Source organism: Ammospiza nelsoni, chromosome 18, assembly GCF_027579445.1.
Source record: "Ammospiza nelsoni isolate bAmmNel1 chromosome 18, bAmmNel1.pri, whole genome shotgun sequence".
Classification (NCBI taxonomy): Eukaryota; Metazoa; Chordata; class Aves; order Passeriformes; family Passerellidae; genus Ammospiza; species Ammospiza nelsoni.
In genome coordinates this window covers 484,755-511,016 of record NC_080650.1, presented here as the reverse complement: position 1 = coordinate 511,016, position 26,262 = coordinate 484,755, and the positions used below count along the sequence as shown (strand labels likewise).

The window sequence follows — 26,262 nt, the reverse complement described above, 5'->3', positions numbered from 1 at the left end:
GCAGCAGATCCGGGTGTCGGCAGCAGCCGCAACTCGGGTGTCGGTAGCCGCAGATCCGGTGTCGGAGGGAGCCGAGCGGGCCGGGCCGGCAGCGGCTCCGGTGTCGGTAACAGCGGCTCCCGTGTCGGGGGAGCTCCGGTGTCCGCAGCAGCCGCAGCTCCCGGGGCCGGAGCAGCTCCGGGGCCGGGCAGGAGCTCGAGCCGTCGGTACAGCCGCAGCTCCGGTGTCGGTAGCAGCAGCTCGGGGCCGGCGGCAGCTCCGGTGTGGAAGCAGCAGCTCCCGGTATCGAAGCGGCTCCGGGGCCGGCGGTAGCTCCGGTGTCGGCAACAGCCGCAGCTCCGGCGGCGCTCGGTTCTCGCTGCTCGGCGCTCGGGGCCGGCGCTTCACGGGCGCGCCGCGGGCGGGCGGGCGCGGAGCCGAGCGAGCATCACGGCCGTGCCGGCGCCGGAGCCCGGCACGGGGAGGCTCCCGCAGCCGCCCAAGATGGCTCTGGCGGGCCCGCGGCGCTCACATGGCCCGGGCCGGGCCGGGCCGCGCCCGGAGCCGCTGCGGCAGGGCCGGGGCTGCGCTGGCGCTGGGGCCGCCGCCGCGGGCTCGGCTCTGGCCTGCTGGCACGGGGCGATGGAGCCAACATGCCAGCCCGGCCCCGGGCTCGCCGCGCCCCGCCCGCCCGACGGAGGCGCGGCGGCGCCGGTGCGGAAGGGAATTAAGGCGGATTACCTGGAGCATCCCAGCGTTCCGCCTGCGCTGCTCTTGCCGGGATAACGGGGGGCACCGCGTTCCCGCAGAGCTCCCGAGGGGCAGCGACACCTCCCCAGCAGGCACGGGGACACGCTCTAAGGGGATGCGGGGAAAGATTGTCAGTAAATCAAAGTTTAGAAACCCCGCTTCAATCGTTTTTCTCATTGTTTCTTGCTCCTAGCTTCTCTGAGCACAGGTGATCTGAGTGACAGAATCTGATCACTTTGGGAGTGCATTCACTACAGCACAACTGAATTCCCCGGGCTGATGAAGGTTAAATCATCGAGAAAATATATTAATTATATTGAGTGGTATTTCTGTATTTCCCTTTTAGTATTTTACAGAGGAAGGAAATATTGCACTCTCAAGGCACTATTTTATTGAATTCTGCTAAAGTGTCTAAAGAAATACACCCCTCCAATGCTGTCTTTCCTACAGTTCCTTCTCAGACACCAGCCTTCCTCCCATGGTTTTACCCACAGACAAAATGAGGAAGAGCAGGAGAATTTTCGGAGAAGTTTGGCATTAACAAAAGCAGGCAGATTTCCCCCCCGAGCCCAATGGTTCTCTCTGACGCTGGAGTGCATGGGGAGTACCCTTCTCTCCAGAACTGCAGCACCTGATGCTGCCCTGGAGGGAATGAGGAGCCGTGGAAGAGGGAACTCTCAGATGATCTCTTCTCAGGTTCTGTGTCACCTGCATTTCCAGCCCAGTGTGAACCCCTGATGGTCACTGAGCAGCTGGGGGATCTCTGGGAACTCTCAGATGATCTCTGTCCCAGGTTCTGTGTCACCTTTTCATTTCCAGCTCAATTGAACCCCTGATGGTCACTGAGCAGCTGGGGAATCTCTCCCACCTGGCCTTGTCAGGATTTCTGCTCCCACCCATCCCGTCAGAGCCCCCAGAACTCCCAGACCACCCCCATTTACATGGAGCCCGTTTCTGCTCAGGGGTTTGGGGTTCAATGGGGGGCACGGTGTGACCTGCAGGGCTAGGCTGCAATCCTGCCCTCACTGTGCGGGTGAAACGCCCAGATCTGAGCTCTGAGCTTGGTGCCACTGCAGAGGAGCAGATGAGGAGAAGGTTCACAGACAGTCTGTGCTGCCTTCCTGCAGATCTGCACTGGCGCCGTCCAGAGAGACCAGAACATTCTGAGTGAGAGCTCCAAAACCTAAAAGCAAAGTCCCCAGGCCCTCTGTTGTGCAGATCCCAGCCCCAAAGGACCTTCCCTGAGATCCCCCATCACTGCAGCAGAACAACAAAACTCTGCCATTTTCTGAGGGAGAGCTGCTCCCAGCCAGGCTCCTGTGCTCATTCCCAGATTAGATTATGGCTCTGATCATCAGGCAAGGCACTCTTACTTTTTTATAACCACTTCATGCCATAAATGCCTTGCTTTTTTGGGTTTTTTTGAGTCTAATTTTGGCTAGTCAGATTTTCCCCTCAGCTGAGCTGCATTTCAAACTGCAATGCTCCCTCTGACAGCGCCAGCACTGAGCTCGCTGTGCTCCAGCCCCAGCTCAGATCTGCAGCTCGGGATCTCAGCTGCACCAGAATATTCTGGCACGTTCTGCAGACGGGGCTTGAACGTGGCTGCTCCTCTGCGTGCATTTGTACAAACAAAACAAAAATGCACCAGGCCAACCTGACCCCTGAAAGTCTCTCGGGTCACTGTAAAATGGAGTTATTGACGTGTTAAACGGAGCCAAGCCAGCTCTGCTCCTTCCCTGTCACGGTGGGTTTCAAACATGAATATCTGTGCAGGGGGGTGTGGGTACACGCAGGGATAAAATATGTAAATCATCGTAAACTTTCTGAAAGCCTTCTTTTAAACGTATGCAAAATTATATGAGTAAATTTGATTAAGCCACTCTGAAAGTAAAATAGCAAGTAGTTTTTAAGCTACCAGTACAGACTCACTGCTAGGAAGGCTTTAAAACATATTCTTTATCTCAAGAACATGTTTAGCAATTTGAGTCATAAAAATTTGACATATGCAACTTGTTATGCCACAGCAGATGAGAACTGACATTTTACTGGAACTGTAAGATGTTAGGATTTATTATCATAAATATTTTATTATTATTTTGGTAGTTTGTGTGGATTTGTGCCTACCCTCAGGTCTCCCAGCTGATTTTGGAGCTCTTCACACGCCCCTTGCAGCATTGGATCTCCAGATCTTTCATGCTTTTGGATTGTTTGTTGATGTTTTGGTGATGCTGAGAGTCAGCACTGACAAGGAGCATTTTCTGCTGTGGAGGCAGAGTTCTGGAGATGGTTTTGTGATGGCAGCAGTGTTATTGGATCACAGTGTCAATGGAGATGAAGGGTTGACAGCCCGGTAAGGAGAAAATACATTTCTCATTTTTCATGTCATTCTTGCTAAAGCTTTGTCTGAGGGGAAGAATTTAATTCAAATTCTATCAGAAATCACAGCGTAAGTGCTTTATTTGAAGTGCTTTATTTCTTCCTCAGACATTTCATTCCAGCTGTAAGTGAACAAGAGACAATCCTGCCTGATCAATCACCGGTACAGAGATGGGGCTGACACGAGGAAAGGAAAAGCAGACAATTTCTTTTCTTTCCCTTTCTCTTTCCCTTTCCTTTCCTCCATCCAGCCACGCTGGGTGACTCTGGGGTCACCGATGGGTTTGCCACTGGATGGCAACAGAGCGCTGCTGCTGCTGCGCCTCCGCCAGCCCGTGCTGAGCCGTGCCGAACCGATCCGTGCCGAACCGATCCGTGCCGAACCAATCCGTGCCAAACCGATCCGTGCCGAACCGATCCGTGCCGAACCAATCCGTGCCAAACCAATCCGTGCCGAACCGATCCGTGCCGAACCGATCCGCGCCGAACCAATCCGTGCCAAACCAATCCGTGCCGAACCAATCCGTGCCCAACCGAACCAATCCGTGCCGAACCAATCCGTGCCCAACCGATCCAGGCCGAACCGATCCGTGCCGAGCACACAGCCCATTTGGAGTTGATCCGTGCTGAACCGATCCGTGCTGAGCTCACAGCCTGTTCAGAACTGATCCGTGCCAAACTGATCCGTGCCGAACCGATCTGTGCTGAACCAATCCGTGCTGAACCGATCTGTGCCAAGCCAAGCTCACAGCCTGTTCAGAACCGATCTGTGCCCAGCCGATCCGTGCTGAACCAATCCATGCTGAACTGATCCGTGCTGAACCGACCCGTGCCGAGCTCACAGTCCGTTCGGGGCCAATCCGTGCCGAACCGATCCGTGCCGAGCCGACCCGTGCCGAGCTCACAGCCCGTTCGGGACCAATCCGTGCCGAGCCGATCCGTGCCGAACCGATCCGTGCCGAGCCGTGCCTGCCCGGGGCTCTCCGGTGCTGCGTTCCCCGGGCGCTGGGGCACCAAGCCGTGCCCGGGCTGTGTGCTGGGATGTTTCTGTGCGCCCCAGCCCAGCCCAGCCCAGTTCAGCCCGGCCCGGCCCGGCCCAGCTCGGCTCAGCCCGGCCCAGCCCAGGGGTCCCTGAGGTGCCCAGGTTTCAGCTGTGCCCGCTGCCCCACCTCACACTCGCTCCATCTTTAAAGCAATAAAGCTCCAAATTCCCAGTGACACAAACTTCTGTCCCAAAGCGGGCTTTGGGCACAAGCTGCTCCTGCCTCGGGAGCTCCACCAGCACAGCTCAGTGCAGGGGAAAAACTGATTCTGTTGTGAATGCAGAGTGAGAAAAGCAGAACCAGCCCCAGGTGTGTGATAGCTGCTAACTCTGCAGAGGAATGTTTAACTGGTGCCTTTCTCCTATCAGGCATTAAACTGTTGAGTAAAGGATCCAGTAAAATCCTGAGAGCTGCCAAACACTTAAGTGTTCATTGATTTTTGTAAAGCATTTTTTATCGTGTTTGTACCCACCAAAGGGAGAAGCACTGGAAGCTCTGGAGAGGGGCTCCATTAGTGAGCAGAAAAGATGAATCACAGCAAACACCAGGTACAGTTCCTCTCACTGAGGCACCCAAAGCCACGGGAAAAGCAATTTCTCTGCAGGCAGATGGGGCTGTGCCTCCATCTCCAGCCATCCTGGGCTGGTCCTCAGGGCTGCCTTCCTCCCCGCCAGCCTCAGGCTCAGGGCTTTGGGAAGAAGCTGATCCCCCCTCTCACTAGGCACACGTGCAGACAAATGGTCCAGAATCTTCACAGAAGGCATTCAACATCAGCATCGGCGGTTTTTTTGGTTTTGGGGGTTTTTTTGGTTGTTGGGGGATCACTGCAAACTGGCCAATATTTTAAATTAGGTGTCTTACAATACAAGCAGTATATAACTCCAATTAGAAGAGTAAAGAAGAAAAGTCATAATGGGGTAGTCCTGTCACTGGTTAACACTCACAACGTCACTCCTAAAACTGCAGAGGGTTACTGGTGTAATTTGTGCCTCTCTCCTGGATTCAGGGACACTGAGCAGGGCTGGTTCCTCTCTCCTTGCCCAGGGCTGGTTCCTCTCTCCTTGCCAGGATGCTGATCCTCCCTGCTGGATTCAGGGACACACTGAGCTGGGCTGGTTCCTCTCTCCTGGCCCAGGATGCTGATCCTCTCTCCTGGCCAGACACACACTGAGCAGGGCTGGTTCCCCTCTCCTTGCCAGGATGCTGATCCTCCCTGCTGGGCTCAGGGACACTGAGCAGGGCTGGTTCCTCTCTCCTGGCCCAGGGCTGGTTCCCTTCTCCTGCCCAGGATGCTGATCCTCTCTCCTGGCCAGACACACACTGAGCAGGGCTGGTTCCTCTCTCCTGGCCCAGGGCTGGTTCCCCTCTCCTGCCCAGGATGCTGATCTCCCTGCTGGATTCAGGGACACTGAGCAGGGCTGGTTCCTCTCTGGTGGTCCATCCTTGCCCTCTCCTGGCCAGGATGCTGATCCTCTCTCCTGGCCAGACACACACTGAGCAGGGCTGGTTCCCCTCTCCTTGCCCAGGGCTGGTTCCCCTCTCCTGCCCAGGATGCTGATCCTCCCTGCTGGGCTCAGGGACACTGAGCAGGGCTGGTTCCCCTCTCCTGCCCAGGATGCTGATCTCGCTGCTGGGCTCAGGGACACTGAGCAGGGCTGGTTCCTCCCTGCTGCCCCGTGAGATGCCCCTGCCCCTCACTCCGAGCCGGCTGCAGGCGCTGGCGGAGCAGCTGCTCTCTCACTTTACATAACATTTAATCTTGTGTAACCAAGACCGCTCCCACAGGGTAAACACAGAGTGAGATCTCTTTTTTCCAGGCACACCACCCTCGTTTTCAGCTTCTCTCTGTCTATGAGTCAGGCTGGCTCTGCTTGGCCAGCAGGATGGGCTCAGTCCCATTGAGTGTGGAGCTCACATTGGAGGGAAGGTGAACCCTGCAGCACCAACCAAAAAATTCTCTTTGGGATGGGGAGTTTGGAGTTTGTTCTTTGCTCTGGTCAGATCTCAGAATTATCCAATTGCTGGCCATTTACAGCAATTCAGTTCAGCTTTCCTTTTTCTGCTGTGCATTACTGCACTGTGCTGAGGCACTGGGGGTGCTGGGTGTGAGGGCAGAGCTTGATGTTAATGAAACAGTTCCCCTTTAAGCACAGAAAAGGTTTTTAATGCAATTAAAATAACGCCACATTCACTTCTCTAGTATAAATGGTAGGGAAGCCATCAAGGGCACTTATTTATGTGTGTGTGGGATGAAAAGAATGCTCATGGAAACCCAAGAAAAGCATCCTGGCCCACAGGGCTGAGTCACTCTGTCAGCACATGCTTGCCTTAGCAATGAACCTGCTCTGAGGAGGCAAAACACAGAAAGCAGATATGGAACCTAAGCCCAGCTCTAGCGTGGGTTTGGGCACCCAGCTGGATTGCAGGGAGACTGAGATTTTGCCTTTATTTTCTTAAATCTCAACTGAAGTTTATAGTAATTTCTGTGATTTTAGGGATTAAAAACATACATATATTAGCTGTGATTAAAAATACATATCAACACTTGCTGCATTTTATTGTCCTGTGAGTTGATGTTTTGTTTCTAAGATTGGTTTGTTCCATGGTTTTATTTGCCTCACATTGGAAGGAAAACCATGCCCAAAACCCCATTGGGGGAACTGCAGAAATGGGAACTCTGACAGAATCTCTCTATAAATAGCTGCAAAGTCAAGGGAGCACAAGAGTGCCCAGCTGTCAGCCCGGGCTGGCAGAGCTGTGCCCAGGCTGCTGGGCTGCAGGGCTGGAGGGGAGCAGGATTGCAGGATTGCAGGGGTTCTGAACCCAAAACTGCCCCCAAACCCCCAGCTCTGCATGGCACAGGTGCCCCTCTCTCCCCATGGCACAGGTGCCCTGCTCTCCCCATGGCACAGGTGCCCTTCTCTCCCCATGGCACACCTGTCCTTCTCCCCATGGCACAGGTGCCCCTCTCCCCCCATGGCACAGGTGCCCTTCCCTCCCCATGGCACACCTGTCCTTCTCTCCCCATGGCACAGGTGCCCTTCTCTCCCCATGGCACAGGTGCCCTGCTCTCCCCATGGCACACCTGTCCTTCTCCCCATGGCACACCTGTCCTTCTCCCCATGGCACACCTGCCCTGCTCTCCCCATGGCACAGGTGCCCCTCTCCCCATGGCACAGGTGCCCTGCTCTCCCCATGGCACACCTGTCCTTCTCCCCATGGCACACCTGTCCTTCTCCCCATGGCACACCTGCCCTGCTCTCCCCATGGCACAGGTGCCCCTCTCCCCATGGCACAGGTGCCCTGCTCTCCCCATGGCACACCTGTCCTTCTCCCCATGGCACACCTGTCCTTCTCCCCATGGCACACCTGCCCTGCTCTCCCCATGGCACAGGTGCCCCTCTCCCCATGGCACACCTGCCCTGCTCTCCCTGTTCTCCTGGGCCCTTCAAACCCCACTGCTGATCTTGCTGTGGTTCCTGCAGTGGTTCTGAACCTAATTTCAGGTGAACTTATTTTAAATCCTGCCATCAGTGGCTACTGAGGAATAGCCTCATTCACTGTGTGAATCCGTGGTGAGAAATAGCTCTGCACTGTAGGAGTATCTAAATGCACGCTCCACACATGCAAATGAATTTATTTAAAATCAGTGTAGCCCTTGGTGGGCAGCTCAGGAGGCAGGGGCTGGTTTGGAATGTGGGGACATGAAAAGAAGCTGTGATTATTTAAGCAATGGATGTTTAGGATGGTTGCACTGGGACAGTAACATCAGTTCCCCACAAATGGTGATGTCAGGCGTGGGGAATAATAATAAAAAAATATATTATTAGTAATTAAAAATGGATATAATAATAGAATAAAGAATAAAAACAGGCCAGGGAAGCCCCATGGGAAACCTAGGAGAGAGACACAAACCCTGGACTAAATCCTTATTGTGGATGATTTGTTGTGGGGATAAACATCTTGCTTTCCAAAACCTGCATGTGCAGCCCAGCCCAGTCCCACAGGACACCCAAAGGAGCTGACAGCTCACAGCAGAATCTCCCTCCACTCCTTGGGCCCTGCTGCCTGTGCTTCAGGAGAATTGTGTATTTTGCAGCCTGTTCACAGCTGCGGTGAAATTGTTATCAGCTACTGAAATGTTAATGATGCTCTGAATTTCCCCTGCACAAACGAGCTCTTTTTAAAAGCCTCGCATTTGAAACGTCCCCATCACGGCTCCCAAAATGAAAATAAAACTGCAAGTCAGGCTTCAGCTCCAGTGAGAGAAATGCTGACAGGAACATCAGGGGAGTAATTGATGTGTGGAAATATTCCAGTTTGCAGGAATGAAGCCAGAGCAGCCTCTCACAGGTGCAGCTTCATTTCCCCTTCATTTCCTCTGAGCCCAAAAGCCCCTGTGCAGCCAGGGGAGCAGTGATCTCCAAGTGACAAACAATGCCCAGAAGAGGGCCCAGTCTGTGCTTCACACACAGCACAAAAATGTGGCGTTTTCCCAAACAAAAGATGTGCAAAGTAAACAGAGAAAATTGTATGGCAACACCCTGAATTATTGAACGGCCAGCTATGCAGAACAAACATAATTAAAGGGTCTCATTATCTTCTAAATAATCATTGTAAATAATGCTTTAGATAATTACTTCATTAGTTCTCAAAACACTGGCTTTTATTCTCCTCTGAGATTCTACCCACTAACTCTACTCTGAATAAATTGCCAAAAGGGAAAAGCAAAAGCAGAGCAAGCGTGTGAGCTGGAAATGCAATGTGTGCTCGTAGGAACTGATTCAAACCCAGGATGTTTTGAAATGGGTTTTTTGCAGCTTTTTAGATTAAAAGCAGTTTGTTGGTATATTAAACGTGTGTATTTCTCCCTTCAGCCTGCTGGCTGCTCAGCCAGGCTGCCTTGCTTGCAGCTCTCAGCCGATGCTGCAGAGGGGATGGAGCTTGATCGCTCTCACTAAACACACCCCAGATCCCCGAGCTGTGCTTTGGAGCTGTGCTCAACTCCGAAACCCCAGGGAAGGCCTGGAAGAGCACAATTAGAATTAACTGTGTTTCCTGAGAGCCTTCCCATGGCAGTGAATTCTGCAGCAGGCAGTGCACAGGGCTGGGAGGGAGCTCTCAGAGAAACGGCTTCGTCGGCCCCCCTGCAGCAGCCACAGGCTTTGCTTTCCACTTTCTCAGTGTAAAACCCCAAAACCCTCACTGCTGTCAGGCTGTCCCTGGAGCTGTCCCAGATTATTTCTGTGTGAAGAGAGCGCTCACTCATTGCAACCTCGGGGTTTCTTACCTTGACATTTCTCTTAAAATCTCCCCCATGGGCACAGCTTAAATTAACACAGCCCATTGTTTTCCCCATAATTATCTCCACACCTTTCTTGGTGAGAAGCTGCAGAGAAGATGCCACCTCACCCTGTGTTTGATGTAAGCCAGTTCAACACTTCTGGAACGTTCCTGGGCCCCAGGAACAGCAGGGACACAACGCAGACACAGCAGGCTGTGGATGAGTTTATTAGTGCATAGGTTAGAGATTTACTCCCTCCGACCTCCAAACAAAGAGGTCCACGTGAAAAGGTCTGTTTTGCTTTAAAACAAACTCATTGAGGCAGCTGTTCAACAAGAAGTAAAAACTGTGGCGTAGCCTAGTCCAATTTCTGGTCTTGATGGGCAATTACTGCATTACAGAGAGAAAAATTCAACAGGACAGGATTCTGAGGGTCAGTTTACATAACCAGCTGGAAAACAGCAGGAGTGATTTCCCCCCATCTAATTCGCATATCTGTATAAATAATATTTACTGATAAAAATCTAGAAAACTACAGAATAAAAGATATTTACCTAGAATGAGCATTAAGGCAACCAATCCTTCCTTACTTTGCATGTAAACTTCCTCCCAAACATCAGTGAGCATTCTGGACTCAGAGGTAAAAGAAATTTGTTCATTGTTGAAGCCGAATTTTCCAAGCGACTTCTTTATGGCTGACTTGTAAAGAGACCAATAATAATAATAACAACAACAATATTTGTTTTCTTCTTCAAACATGCTTGACATCTGAATAGCTCCAGCATATTCACAGTATACCTGGACAGCAAAGCAGGAATATTCATACATACAAGAGGAACTGTAAACTTTGCTGAATTTTATGAAGCCTGAATTCTCCCTTACTGAGTAACTTTGATCTCAGACACTTTCAACAAAACCCAAGTTTAAGGATTCTAAACTGGTAGGACCGAGTTACTGCAGTCAACATGAGAGCTGAATATCTGAACACATTGATGAGCACAGTTTTAGACTATGTTTAAAAAGGCACAAATCATCCTCTCCTCTCCTTCTCTCAGAGTGTAAATATATCTACATATCTACATGGATATGCTTAAACAACGAGGAGTCACAAACCCAAGTTACAAATATCTTACACACAAAAATACAAAAATAACCTGTAACACTAAATGCAGTTATTTGGGTACGTTTGAATTCTTTGAAGCTTTCAAGTGGTGCAAGCTGGCATTACAAAGGCATGTGTACACCAAAACACTTCATCCATGTTATAGCCACACACATTTCATAACAAATCAGTGTCTTAGTTTGTGTTAAGTTTCAGATCTTCTGGGGGAGCTCATCCCCCTGTGCTGTATTCATACATCAACATTAGCAAACTCCAGAACAAGAAAACTTGATTTGGCTTTACAAAGTCATTTTTGTCATATTCATGTAAGCAGTAAGGCTAAACTGATCCATCAGTTTCCTTTGCACAAGAACTACCTGTAAAATTACCTGCCCAAGTGCAAATTCAGCATTTCAGAGCTGTGAGCTTTTACCAGAAATGCTGCAACTAACTTTTTATGAACCATGAAGGAAGCATTTAAAGCAGTTAACCTTGACAGAAAAATAAAAAACCTGGCAAGTGTAAAAAGGCTTTTTTTCGTTTTTCTTCTCAAGTAATGCACTAGGCAGTTAAAGGAGTAGTCCTGTCAGGAAAAGATATTTTAGCACTTGTCGGAGAAAAAGCATAAGGTTTAAATAGGTTAAGGTGACTAAATAATTAATACACTTAAACACAAGGCTACATCTCATAAAAATATTCACAAGAGTGCTAACAAAGGCAGCACTGGCAAGGTACTTAAAGTCATGATTAGAGTTAGATTAGCAATAGGAAAAAAAGCCAAACACTCAAAACTCAATAGTCTCTCAACTCCCTACTGCAACTGTAACACTGAGATGTGAAAAAACCCAAAGTTATTTAGTTCAAAACCAAGTTTCAGTCTCACAAGTGTCTAGTTTATGCTGTAAAATCCATACACCCCCTGGTACATTCTGATCTTCATTTGTGAGTAAACATTAAGAGTGATTCTGCTTTCACTTTTAGCCGTTAGTGACAGGTCATCGTGGTAAGGCATCATCTGTGGAAAAGGTTTGGTTTCACTGGAGATGTTCTGGAGTTCCTCAAGGCTGCTAACTCTTGGAATGTGCTTGCTAGGACAGAGTTGTTGCTAGGATAATTCCAAGTATCAGAAGCAGTACAGTTACACATATTATTATGAACATCAATTTCTGCAGGGAAAAGAGAGAAAAGTTAAGACTGAAATACTTTGTCAGAACAGAATTAAACCCATTCAGAGCCACAGCAAGACTGACAGCCAGGCTGAGTGCTGGGATTTTCTTTCTAAGGAGCAATCACTGCTGTGATTTCCTGTTTCTAACACACATGTCACCACAGTCACAAGACAGAGCATCTGTGCAACATTTCCCTATTTTCCTTTCCAGAATACTGGCTATTACTCATGCCCAACTTCTGTAAACATCATTACAAACAGATGTAGGTCAGCTCTAAGTAGCTGCTCACTGCCACCCTCCCTGGGTAAATATTTGCAGCCTGCTCAGGCCCTGACAGCTGCACCCTGAGTGGAACTCACCAGAAGGTCACTGAAACTGTGCAGGCTTAGCTCAGAGGAGCTGCAGGGGTTAAAAAGGAGACATGCTTCTGTGCAAATCAGGGAGTGACTGGGGCAGGCGTTCCTGACTGCAGGCAATGACAGTGCATTCTGCCCCCCTCCCACAAACCTGGGTGTTAAAGGGTGTTAGTACAGAAATGTGGATTTCTGGTGAGCTGTCTGAACTGGGCCCTGCCCCGGTGCAGCTCAGAGACTGGGCATGCTGCAGGCTGCATTTGCTGCACCCACCCACAGCAGGGAGCTGCTACTGCCTGCTCAGCCTGGCAACACTGTCTGGATGGGAAATGGGACTTGACTGCAGAGAAACAGGGACACTGAGACAAATCCCGTGTCCCACTGCTTGATTCAGGCTAGCATTAATAAACAGTTTCAAAGGATGAAACTGAAGATGCTCTCCAAGCCATAATAGCCAATTTCATGGCTGCAGACATCTACTTTTTAAAAACTCTGTTTAAAACCACAGAAACGCCCACTGGGGTCACCACCAGTGACCTGCAGGGTGACAGAGCAGGGCCACAGGGCACTGGGCACACAGGAAGGGTGAGCAGAAGGAGACAGAGAAAACAAGAGCCAAATTAGAAATTAGTTGATTAGTTACTTACTGCCACAGTGGCAGGAAGCCATGCATGCTGAGGTTATCCAAGCATCACCGAATACCCACAGACAAACCAATTATTAGAGCTACTATGGCAATCAACACCACTGACACAATGATAATTATCACCATTTTCTGTCAAAAAAACAAGGCAGTGTAAATATTAGGCACATTAACACTTGCATTTATGTTCAATTTTTCAAGTAGTTTTTAGATTCACAAGCACTTTCATTAAAGCCTTCCGTATTCTTCTTATACAAATTTATTTGTATAATCTTGCAAATGTAAGAATTAAGGTTTTTAAACAGGTAAACTAGTGTGATTAATGCCTGTACAGTTATCAGAGATGACACAAGCCCCATTTACATAGACATTAAGTGGGCTCTTTGAACACTTCTGAAAAGATCTTTTATAAAGGATCAGGCGTGTTATCTCTGGGTGGATCTCTATCTATAGAAAATGAATTATTCCCTCAAATCCAGCTCACCAGAACGAACCTCACCCAACTGCACAGCACATCAAAAGGGGAAATTAGAATGCAAAAATAAACTACTTAGTAGTCTGATATCAGAATATATTATTGGTGGCTGATGGGAAGAAAGATACTGAAACAAAGCAAGTGCCCTGGAAAATGCCAGAACCTTCCTTTGAACTCAGGTCCTCCACAGATTCAGTATTATGGCACAATGCCACACCCCTTCCACAGGGAAGATTCCCCTAATTTATCTGAAATCATTAAAAATCAAAGCAGAATTTTTTAAAAATAAGCCTATTCAGCAAAATCACTTTTAATTTTTTCTGCTAGCGAATGGATTTTATAGCTTTAAATTCAGGTAAATTCACTTGTGATAAACAGCCAGAAACTTTTAATGTTATTTAGAATCTGAATAACTTAAGGTATTGTGAAAGCTGATAAGAAAAAGATGGGAATTTATTCACTGAAATAATACATTAATTCTTCTTTTGGGGTTTTTACACTCTGTAATAGCAGTTCTGAGTGGGAAACTGAACAGGCCCTTAGCTGTGCATGATGTGCTCTCACAGTCCCAGAAGTGTCTGTCCTCTGCTGGTATTATACATTTTCAGCATTAACTACAGCAGTCATTCACACTGGAAATGCTGCTGTGCTAAATTAAAACAGTGCCTAGCACAATGACAGAAAGACAACATACCCTGCGTGCTTTGCTTTGATATTTAACTGCCTTCTTTGTCTCTTCTTTTGCATGCTCCACATAGTCTGTGGCATTCATCACGTTCTTCTCTATGTTGTTGATCATTTCTCCCTTAAAATGAGATTTTGAAGGAAAACCAGGTTATTGGAATGCACAGATCTTTGTTTAATCAATCTAAAGGAAAGGCTCTAGAACATCAAGAACTGCTTTCACAATCAATGATGCACATACTGGGGATGGCATTTGTTCTGTGTGGCATGTGAAGGAAGAAGGGGATGAGAAGCAAGGGCTGCCAGCTCTGAGGAACCAGGAATGCTCATGGCAGGGCAGGGGAGTTTCTCCCTGTGCAGGAACAGAGTGAGCACCTGCAAACACCCCTGGTGTGCAGGGAGGGAGGCAGGGGAGGTTCAGCAGCCACAGCTGAGTGGCACACTGGGACCAGAGAGCCCTGAGAGGGACAGGAGGACACTCCCTGCCTCCAGAGCTCCCACAGCTCTCTGGGAGCACGCACACGTGAGCTGCTCAGGGACTGGGGTGTCCGGGCATGACAAACTCAAACTGATTATGAGCAATGGCGATTGGCAGTGAAATGGAGGACTGGTGAGGGATGACAGTAAGTCTGTTACCTGGGTCTCTGTCCAGCAGAAGAAATAATCAGCAGCATAAACAGCAAAGCATTACAGAATGATGCACAAGTAACTTCTGTTCGTGTGTAATTCAAAAGAAACCTGCTACCAATTTCTCTTGGTTGTACATTTAATATCAAAGCAAAAAAGGACTTGTAGAACAAAACCCAATTACCAAAAACAGGCAAGCTCCTCTAACTTGCTTTTCAGGCAAGTTTCTCTTTAACACTATTCTTTTCACTTTCCTGCAGAAGTCAAACCATTTTAAGATCAAGGTTAAGAATACTTTTGGTGGATAGCTGGTATTTAAAGACTAAAAGTAGAACACATTTATGTACATGTCAAGACAAAGCCTATGAATACAAGAGATTACTTGAAGGACTTGTCAAGCCCTTTACATTCACATTGGTGAACACAGAACTGCACTTCTGCAAGAGGTGCAAGGTGCACACAGCCTTGCTGACACACGTGTCATTCCACCGAGGCTGAAAATCCAAAATCCCCAAGGAATTAACAATGTTCCACAAGATAGTTTTTCTTAATTAAACATGCCCAGAGATGTTCCAGCATATTGCAATTAATCAAATCGAAAAAAATATTAAATATACTGACTGAAAGGCAAGTCTGTGGTCAGTTACTGAAAGCATAAGGACACTGAGATGGTCAATTTGTCCACAACAAAACAAGGCACCTCCGGTAATTGATTTCCACGTATTTTAACCACAGTGTAGAATCACAGAGTCACTCTAGACCTGCACTATCCGAATCTGATCAGCTGCTCTGCCCATGGCAAGGGAAGAGCCCTGGTTCCTGGGCAGCCCCACGCACCTGTGTCTCCACAAACATGGCCATGTCCATGAAGAGCTCGTGCAGCTCGCGGATGCTGGACTCCAGCTTCATGATGTCCTTGTGCCGGGACTCGATCTCGTTCAGCGCCTGCCGGGTGATCTGCGAGTCTGAAATGATCTGCGACAGGGACACAGGGACAGGCTGAGCGCCAGCACCCTCCAGGAGCAGGGCGGCAGGGCTAGGGGAGGTGGCTGCCACAGAAATACATACATCAGAAGTGAAAATGGAAGGATTGCCGCTCTCTAGCATCTCCTCCAGCTCCTCGTCAGTGGTGGTCTTTCCAGCTAGGATAAAGACAACAATTAGCAGGAGAGGCTAATGGCAAACTTGAAAAGCACACTTTTTACTTTGAAAAGTAACATTTTCTTGTAATTTGCCAGTTCCCCTGTTAGCCTTCCTTGTTTCAGCAATGTATATATTTGTTTCTATAGAGCGCATTTAAAAACCCCTTAATTTTAGGCACTTTTTAGGCACTTTCCAAGGTAGAGACACTTTCCAAGACACTTTCCACTGTGCTTCAAAATAAAGTCAGGAACCTTTCTAAATACTCCCAATAATGAATTGGAAGTAAGTCATACGTGAGTCAGTCAACAAATGATTAAAGCACATGTAACAGCAGCACTGATTTCATGCCAGATGATGTGTCCTTGTGCACAAAAATGGAACCACATAAAAAGAGCTGTTATCCTGTTAGGCATGTTAATTTTGGAATGGCTTTTAATAACACTTGCTGTTTCAGAATGCAGCTTTTCTTGATGCCTCATTTAAAGTTGCAACATTGGAAGTAAATGAAGCAAAGGAAAAAGATAATTTCTTTAATAATTTTCAATCTAAAGGAAATTATTGAATTTTCTCTCTTTTCTTTACAGCTGTTCTGAAAAGAGTAATATCAAGGAGTTTGTGCCATGCAGTAAAACTGTTACTTTTCTCTCACACCCTGTGAGATGCTGTCCAAGATCTCTGATGCTTTGAACACCAATGAATAAGGAACAAGGGGGCACTACCAATAAATAACTGGTTGGTTTGAACAAGGGGGGCACTACCAATAAATAACAGGCTGGTTTGAACAAGGGGGCACTACCAACAGGTAACTGGCTGGTTTGAACAAGGGGGCACTAACAACGAATAACTGGTTGGTTTGAACAAGGGGGGCACTACCAACAGGTAACTGGCTGGTTTGAACAAGGGGGCACTAACAACGAATAACTGGCTGGTTTGAACAAGGGGGCACTACCAACAGGTAACTGGTTGGTTTGAACACGGGGGCACTACCAATAAATAACTGGCTGGTTTGAACAAGGGGGCACTACCAACAGGTAACTGGCTGGTTTGAACAAGGGGGCACTACCAATAAATAACTGGCTGGTTTGAACAAGGGGGCACTAACAACGAATAACTGGTTGGTTTGAACAAGGGGGCACTACCAACAGGTAACTGGTTGGTTTTGGGGCACTGGGGTCACTCACTGATCTCCAGCTGCCTCTGGATGCGGCCCTTGCTGCGCTCCCGGAACAGCGTCTGCGTCTCGTTGTACTCAGTCATCACCTCCACAAACTTGTGTGCCAGCACCGAGTGCTGAGGGGACAGACAGGGGGACAGCGGTGAGACGGGGACAGACATGGGGACAGGGCATCAGGGAGGGACAGCAGGGACAGACAGGGATGTCAGAAAGGGCCATTTCTGTCACACAATACCAGCTCCACACGACAACTCCCAGTGGCACTCACAGCCCCAAAAAGCAGCACAGGAGCTCTGAAATGAGCTCAGAACACTTAAACTCATTCTCCACAGAACACCCTGACTTTGTTTAAGCTGAAGGGAGCCTACCTGTGTTTTTCTGATCCTGAGGTCCACTGATGTCCGATTGGCATTTTCACCCTGATCAAAGCTCTGCTCAATAGCTGAGAACAAGACAAGTGTACAGAGTCAGTGTCAGCAATTTAACAGCTCGATCACTTTGTAAATATTATTATTCCTTTTTAAAGGTACAAGTTCCCCAGGGACATGGGTAACATTTCAGGGGAGAGGGGTGGCATATATAAGTAAAATTTTAAAATAATTGTGGTAATTGGTAGAGATCTTTAAACACAGTAACTGCTTCAATCATACTCTTAACATTACACTGGAAAATTTTTAAAAGGTGTCATTTTGCAGTTAAAGTTAATCTTCTTCCAAAATATCATCTCCCCAAAAAGCACTTCAGCTGCAGAAGACATTTCTCTATGGAGGAATTACTTTGTATTGTCATTGTCTAGGTTATTTCTGAAAGAAAGGAGTTTCACTTGTCCTCGCAACTTACCCTTTAACCTGGCCCGGATTTTATTAGCAATTTTCTTGATTTCCTCATTTAGTTCTTCGAGTTCTTCCTTTGTTCCTTTAAAAAATATATTTTTGAACCGTTAATGATTGATTATAGTAAGTCAGCAAGTCTACAAATCCACCTTGTAATCTCAGAATTTCATTCAGTACAACTCCCAAGTACTTTACTGTTTTTGTAACAGCAGCCATCAGGGGCTCGCTTCTCATGACAGGCTTACACCTGGGCAATATTATTATTACCAAATCTTCAACTAAACCAGGTGACAAACAGTTTTGTTAACACTTTCAGGGTAATGTCAATTTGCTAGTTGAAAGTTAAGTGCTCCTGAGCTGTAAGTGCAGGTGAGAGCAGGGATTTCTCTCCCCTTTTCTGCGCGTGCTGGGTACCATGTGTGCACTGCTTTAACCCTCAGTGACATGTCTGTGCCAGGCACCACCTGGGACATTCTGAGGCTTGCACCAGAGCATTCAGGGAGCTGTGCACATCCTCAAGAACACAGAGAGCTGTGCATATCCCCAGGAACACACACTGCTCACAGGTGCTGCCATGCAACAGTCAGGTGGGCCCTGGTTAAACCTGAGACCCTGAAAAAGCAGCTGTAAAATCGGCTGTGGGAATGAAAACAAACACCAAGGAAAACAGGATAAAATAACACCCCAAATTCAGTTTCCACCACTGAGATGAAGTCACAAGAAAAATGGCAAGGCAGCATTGCAACATTCACACAACACCATCTCAGCATCTTTTGTTCCCTTTTCTCTGAGCCCTGCCCAGGAGCACAGACAAGGGCTGGGACAGGGCCATAGTCTGGGCAGGGGCCCTGAACTTCCCAGGTCTGTGCTGGGAAAGCACAACTGCACTTCCAGCTTTGGGGTAAAGCCTCTAAAAATGGGGCTGCACGTGGAACTGCAAGTTCTGCAGTGGAACTGCACGTGGAACTGCCAGCACTGCAGCAGCAGCTGGCCCTGGTGCCACACAGCAATAAAGATCTGACAGCACAAGCTGCAGCTGACAACTTCAGCATTTCCACAGATTAGAAGAAACCTAAGCAGCCTCTCTGCTTCAGAAGGAAAACAGCCATATTAAACTGAGTTTTGGTCTAGGAAAGGTTTGGATGATGCAAGAAATATTCTGAACACACATTTTTTCAAATGAGACTTTAAAAAGGTCAAAATAAACAAATATAAGTATTAATTAAATATAAAAATGAAAATGTTTACTTAGTGTTACATTTTGCATCCTGAACATCTGAAGTGCTATTCCTATGGACAGCTAAAATAAGCAAACAATATTTCAGAATATCTAGCCACACTTATATGATATCTTTAAAACTATTACTCACTTCCTTCAGGATTTGGTGCTGACAGGATAATGCTGTGCTGCTTCTTCACTTCTTCCACATTTTGTGCTATTTTTGCTATGTTATTTCTGATTTCCTCAACCTAGAGGAAGGAAATATGACAAAGAAGACATTAGAAAAATTTAGGGCAAATATTTTTTAAAAAACAAACAAACAAAAAAAACCTGCTAATAAAACCCAAGCTATTTCATCTGTAAGTAGCAGAGAAAGAAATCCCAGCAGAAGTGTCAACATTTAAACAGTCTGTAATTAATTTTTTTAAATGAAAACCCAGTATTGGTAATAGCAAATATATTCTGAATGGCCAAAAAACTTAAGTGCTAATATTCCTAATAAACAACAATTTTAAAATTTCGTTAGCAAATTTCTTGTTGACAGGGAATTAAAAACATTTCTCTGCAATAAACACAGAAAATACCCTGAAATAAACTAACAAAGCATTACCAACGTTTGTTTTGGCATACAATTACCAACCATACTGGGGAGGATGTGTAGATGAATTGTAAACCTGAAATTAACTGAAATTTATCTACTGAAATTAAAAGGTACAGAGAGGGAACAGTCAGTCTTCAATCCATAGTGAAAACTGTAACCTTACCTGTTGGAAGAAGTCATCCATAAAATGGTCTTTCTCGATGATAACTGTCTCCCCATCTTCATTTCCTTTATACTGTAAAAGACAACAAACACAAATGTGTGACACCGACCCCAGGACATGCTCTGAGGAAACCACAGCCGTGCCACTCTGCTGCTCACACACATCTCCACCAGCAGTCCTCCAAGCCAGGGAGCTTTGCCTTTGCTGAGGGCTGTAATCCAAAAACAAACACGCAGAGAGGCCCCAGGAGTCAAGTGACTGCTGGAGAGCAGTGACTGAGTGCTGGGCAGCCCCAGTGAAATGCACTGCACCAGAAATGAATCCCTGACCTGGCTGAGGAACCCAGGCTCTGCCCCATTCCCCAGCCCAACCCACGGATCTCAGCTTCTATCACAGGAAAAGACACAATTCATGTGCATCATAGCAGGGAAAGACTTCAAGCTTCTCTCCTTCCAGTCCCTCCTGGAGCACAGACTGTTTGAAGTGCAGTGGGTCAAAATTAGAACAGAGTATTAGCCTTAACATACAGTCAAGAGGTTATCTGTTAGGAAAAACAAACTACGAGATAATTGTCATTAAGGGACTTTCATTACAAGTCACCTTTCTTTTCTTACAAGGCCATCTGATCTCCTAACACCCACTTTCTGCTCCTCACCTCTGATCCTATTACCCAAGAAGTTTAGTTCTGGTTTTCTTAAATTACAGGAGATACGCATTGTTTGCATGACAATTCTGCAATCTAATCCCGTGTCAAACACTGCCATTATCTTATAAAGAAGTTACTGTCAATTAACACAATCTAGGAGTGGCCCAGCCCTCAGGGAGAAGTTACAGACTCGGTGCCAGCTCCTCTTCCACAAACTCAGGGAATGCATAAAGCCCTGGGGCAGAGCCCATCTGGGTTTGTGCTGGGGAAACAAAGATGCCCCAGGAGAAATGCAGGGAGGAGATGTCACTGCCCTCCTGGACCAACCACCAGGGCTGGCTGCCGCTGAGCACTGGGCAAGTCACTCATGGTGGGGAGATAACGCCACAACTCAAATTATCTGTCCTTCCAGATTGCCATCAATTAACAGCCTTGCTCAACACAAGTAAGGGAGGAAGTCTGTGCCCCAAGGAAGTCAGCCACAACTTTACCATTCCAAGACGGCACTGCTAGAAAGCCACATGCTCCAAGTTAATGTTTAAAAAGGAGCTACATTTTAAAGACATTTCATTATCTATGCAAAAGAACTATTTATGTTTATATTTACTGATAAAGGATAATTTTTCTGCTTGTTCATAACTGCATCCTATATTTAGCTATCTGGACTAAAAATAATGAAAATAGCACCTACTAAGGGATTCCGAATGTCAGCTTTTAGTAAACCATGTAACACCTGAGCGAATCCTGACTGAATGAAAGACAGCAATGTGACTCAGAAATGTGTCTGGAGATCTCAGCTGGGAGGCAGCTGACCATGACTCCCAGCCCACAGCCTGTGCCGTGTGTGTTCCACTGTCCCACTTGGTGGCAGCGACACCACTGACAGATCAATTTGTTCAAGGATTTATGGACAGCCTACCTCAGTCAGCAGCACTTGAGACACCTGAGGAATTTGTCAACCTCTGTTTTCTGTATTGTTAAATCATCTCTTACCTAAAATACAGCTCATTTGCTGACTCCCTTCAACTGATGGGCTTTTGTGCCTCTTCTGACAAGCACACCAGTGACCAAGAACTCACTTTTATCAGAGTTTAGCAGAAACACACTGCTCTCCCTGGACTTCACCTCCCCAGTATAAGCAGTATCACAAGAAGCTGATAAAAAGTTTCACGTCAATGCCAAGAGCAATCTAATAAACTCTGTTTGCAGCTCATACCTTGACCTTGGGACTCAAAGCCTGGGACACACAGCTCCATAAACACTCAGAGACTGAGAAATCCATCCAGCCCCAGCAGGGGTTGGTGCTGCTGTGGCTGGGACAGGGTTAACTCTCTCCCCAGCAGCTGGCACGGGCTGGGTTTGGGCTGGGTTTGGGATTTGCGCAGGGCTGATGACACAGGGATGCTGCAGTTGTACACCTACAGAGGCCGGGCCTTTCCTGCTCCCCTCCAAGGGACTGGGGGGCACAGGTGGGAGCAGCTGTCCCCAGGTGACCCAAGGGACACTGAAGAGCACAGGGCATCATGCTCAGTGCACGAAGCTGCAGCAGGAAGGAAGGGGGCCACCTCTAAGGTTTGGGCACTGTCCTCCCAAGCCACTGTTATGTGTAACAGTGTTATGCCACTTTTATGTCTGCTTTTCTGCCCATTGGAAGTAGGAAGGAATTCCTTTTCCTGCTTTGCTTGTGTGCAGCTTTTGCTTTACCAATTAAACTGCCTTAACTGACAATCCATGAGTTCTCTCCCTTCTGGAATTCTGCCCCATCCCACCGGGGTGAGAGTGAGAAAGCAGCCGTGTGCTGCTCTGGCTGCCAGCAGGGTTAAACTACAGAAATCCTCACCAATGTCATGGAATTCTCATCAATGTCATTTTTCAGCTCCAAGCAGAAACTATGCTGATGGTTTATGAAGCTTCTGTCACTTCCACTACCTTACAGAACTGCAGAAATAACTCAGGCTGAAGATCTCTTTGCAATGACTGACCTCTGGAACTGGAAACAGCTTTTGACTGAAAAATGCGACTCCTACTTGCCCTTGAAGTTGCGTCCAAGGTTGGCAGTTTCTCAGAGCAGATCACGTGCAGATCCCTCCTGTGGCAGGCTGCTGACCATTCTCCCGGGGAGCCAGCCCACAGGAGTACCCCATCCACAGTTACAGCCTCCCCCACAGCACGCTGGCCCCCAGGAGTACCCCACCCAGACCCAAAGCCTCTGCGAGCCCAGAAACCTTCCTGCCCCAGCAGCCAGGGAGGGCCTGCAGAGGGCCAGCAGGGCTGGGGCAGGTCAATCATTAACAGCGCTGAGCAGCAGGGCTGCTCCAGCCCCAATAAAGCCCTCACACCGCACGGAGGGCACGGGGCTCATCCTCAGCAACCCTCACGTCACAGCCTGACTCAGGCAGAAACAACAGCCGTGCTCTCCTCCTGCTGCCAGCCTCACTCTGTGCCTGCTTCTGCACCACCCAGCTCCAGCCCCAATAAAGCCCTCACACCGCACGGAGGGCACGGGGCTCATCCTCAGCAACCCTCACATCACAGCCTGACTCGGGCAGAAACAACAGCCGTGCTCTCCTCCTGCTGCCAGCCTCACTCTGTGCCTGCTTCTGCACCACCCAGCTCCCGCAATCCCAGCCTCTGTGACCGAGCCCTTTCACCTGCTCTGAACGGCTCTGGGGGCACCGAGAGACCGGCCGAGAAAGTGTTTGGGAAAAATCAGTGTACTTCTGTTCCAGTCACAGGTCCTGCTTAAAAAAGCTGCAGTCAGATATGAACTTGTAGAACTCGCTATGTACTACTCATTTTTCAAATAGGAACTTGCTGTGTACGACTCATTTTTCAAACATTACATGTAACAGATCTTCATTAACACTCATGAGTAAAGAAATATAAAAATCAAGTACTTGAAATGATTCACCTATCAAGCATGAGAAATGGATTCCAGCAGACAGCTCTGCCTCCCCTTCAGCACATCACAAGGGGGAAATTTTGGAGCCATGTGGACAATGCAGCCCAAAGGTGAGACCTAACCCATCACTCTGCCTGAGCAGAGGTTTATGTCTAACCACCTTCTGAAATGACAGAACAACAAGGAAGTATGAATAAGTTTTATTGCCGGACTTTAAAAGGCAGTCTGTTTGCAATACCTGAAGCTAGCTAAACGTGCCCAGCTGAAGGTCTGAACATGGACTGTACAGCTCTTCTAGAGCCCTTTCAGATGGGCCTGTGTCTGTGAACAGCAAACCACCCAAGGCTGGGAGCACACCTTCCAATCACAGCTATGCACTACTCATTTTCTTCTTCCCTAAACACCTACTGTAAAACACTGCTGAAAGCAGTGTACTAGATCAGAGAACCTTTTTATCTTACACTTATTGCGCTCAAAATAACTGAAACCAGTCTAGATTTGCTCAATTGTCCCATTAATTGCACTAAAAGACAATTCAAACAGCTTAGAGAAGTTCATTTGGGCCTGCTTAGAGTAATTTAGAAATGACATTAAAATAACCCCCTAAAGTTGAACAATTACAATTATGGTGGCTGTCTTCTCAAAAAGCACATAGTTTACAAAACTTCTCTGAGCCAAGAAAACAAGAGGAAGCAGCATTATCTCAAGGCTATATAATCTGCATGTCATCAACCACTTCTTTCTCTGGCCACTGTTTAACAGCCTAAACATAGTGCCCTAACAAAAATATCTGGCAGTTATGTTAATGTTGTGTCAAGGAACCACAAACACTGATAGGCAGCATTTCTCCCTCTTCCTTATAATGATCTAGGAAAAACTAACAGCAAAAAGTTTTGCTGGCTGCCCAGTAAAATGCGGGAACACACGAACGAGGAGATGGGAAATGAGAATTTCTGCTCATTCTGAAGGCAATGGTGTGCTCAGTTAGAGCAGGCCAGTGCAGGCTGGGATCTTTGGGACTCCTTGTGCACCAGCGAGGTTCTGGGGGCTGGAGGGAGCTGACCCACCTGACACAGGTGAGGAGTGCCCAAAGGAGGGAGCTGACCCACCTGACACAGGCGAGGAGTGCCCAAAGGAACAGGGAAACCCTCATGGTAAGGGAAAGAGGTGAGGCACAGCCATTCCTAAAGACTTTGCAGGCCTAGGCTTGCTGGAAAACCACAATGCCTATGTTCCACTCTTAATGATTAGCCAAATGCAATACAGTGAAACTACATTAATAAACCTAAACGCTTTGGAAACAGGCAAGCAAGAGTTAACACATTATTTCTTTGGATTCGCTATTCCTTTTCAGAGCATCTCATCCATGTGTCAAGCACCTCTGTTCAAAGCATTCATTCTATAGAAGAGAAACCACTTCACAAAATCATTATATTTTTGTTATTTCAGATAAAGAAGATGGAAGCTGCTACTTCCATGAGCTGCCCGTGGAAATGGGAATATCCATCTCCCTTGGATATGCAACTTCACAAAACTTCAGGTCAACTACACACTTCTAATTGTGACAAAACATAGACTAGATCTTCAGTCTTCTTCATTAGAACAAAATGTTTAAGCTGTCCATTAATTCTGCAGTGAAAATGACATTGATGAACACATGAAATACTTCAGCAATACTGGCCCATACATATTTAAAAAGCAGCCCACTACAGTAATGTTTTCAGATGTCAAATTCTAAAGCTGCGTTACAAATTCCTCTGTTCAGCTGCATTAAACACTTTTAACGCTGTCAGTAGGGGGTGTGGCAGGGTGTGGACTTGGTTTCTTCCATTTACAGAAACACAGAACAGGATTAAGTCTGCGGGTACAGAACTATAAATATAAAGGAAATTTAGATCACTACTGGCTGCCTCTATCTATCTGGGAAGTGTGCACCAGCACCGAAATCTGGCACGCGTTCCCACAGCCTGGAAAGGGAATAACTATACCTGAAAGAAATGACACTGTTTTTTTGGCATGACTCCAAGACATCATTCCTGGTAGAGAAACTGTAATTTAATAATTCTAAAACTTTTCCAATGCCTATTCACCCTTTCAGAGAGGAAAACAAAGAGACTGGTAATTCCATCACTAGAGATGGAACTTCCAAAATGTGTTTTATGATCCAGAAGATGAAAGAGCCCCAAACCCGAATGCAGCTCAACACAGCCCAACTTCCACATATACGTGGAGTACTGGAACTATCACAGGAACTCCTGAGCGTTCTCCATTTCCATTCCTTTTCAGGAAAGAAACAAAACAAACCCAAAACAAAAACCCTCCAATATCCTTTTATTCTACCCAAGTCATATCCTGTCGCAGACAGACGGATGGTGCCTGTCCCCAGACTCTCCCTTCTTTTTTAGGATACTGTTTCCAAAGCACAAGTAGGGGAAAGGAAAGGAGCGTATAAACAGAGGCAGCTACCATTTTGTAAACACGCGGAAAATGAGGCTTGCAGAGCGCTTTCCTGCCGCATCACGGCCCGGGAGCCGCCGGGCGGGCCAACCCGCCCCGCCACGGCTCTGGGGCGGCACCACCGGGGAATTCAACGGAATTCGGAGCAATTCAGCGCAATTCAGCGCCGCCCGAGGCGCTCCGCGGCGGCCGGCGAGCAGCGGAGCAGGGCTCGCTCAGACACCGCGGAGGGCGGCACAGAGCCCGGGATCGCGGCGGGAGCGGGGCCCGCCCGGCCCGCGGTGCCGCCATCCATCCATCCATCCATCCATCTATCCATCCATGCATCCCGCCCGCCCGCCGCCCCGGCCCCGCGCCCACCTCGGCCAGGTCGGCCAGCCGGTCCTTCATCCCCGCGGCGGCCCCGCGGCGCTGCCGCCCTCCGCGCTGCTTCCTCCGCGGGGCCCGCCCGCCTGCCCGGCCGGCTGCCCACCGCGCACGCTCGGGCCCGGGCCCGCGCCCCGCCCGCCGCCGTGACGTGAGGGAACGGGGGCGGGCAGCGGGCACCGAGAGCGAGGAACGGCTACGTGGGCACAAGGAGCGGGCACGGCTACATGGGCACGGCGGGCGGGCAGCGGGCACCGAGAGCGAGGA

The 26,262-nt window shown here is 48.0% G+C and overlaps 1 protein-coding gene across 2 annotated transcripts; it reads right to left on the bottom strand.

Moving 5' to 3' along the window:
* Window positions 1-9,646: 9,646 nt before the first annotated feature.
* STX2 (syntaxin 2) lies at window positions 9,647-26,095 on the bottom strand. 2 transcript variants are annotated; one of them, XM_059484950.1, is made up of 11 exons: window positions 25,990-26,095; window positions 19,625-19,696; window positions 19,009-19,108; window positions 17,646-17,720; window positions 17,174-17,247; window positions 16,813-16,921; window positions 15,557-15,630; window positions 15,326-15,463; window positions 13,872-13,982; window positions 12,707-12,834; window positions 9,647-11,703 (listed from the first exon to the last, which is right to left on the bottom strand). In XM_059484950.1, exons 1-10 carry the CDS (start codon window positions 26,017-26,019, stop codon window positions 12,751-12,753), a joined length of 867 nt encoding a protein of 288 aa, XP_059340933.1. In that variant the 5' UTR covers window positions 26,020-26,095; the 3' UTR covers window positions 9,647-11,703; window positions 12,707-12,750. The 2 variants fall into 2 exon arrangements, with proteins under 2 accessions (XP_059340933.1, XP_059340934.1); XM_059484951.1 differs by lacking the exon at window positions 12,707-12,834 and having other exon boundaries at window positions 25,990-26,092.
* Window positions 26,096-26,262: the final 167 nt, after the last annotated feature.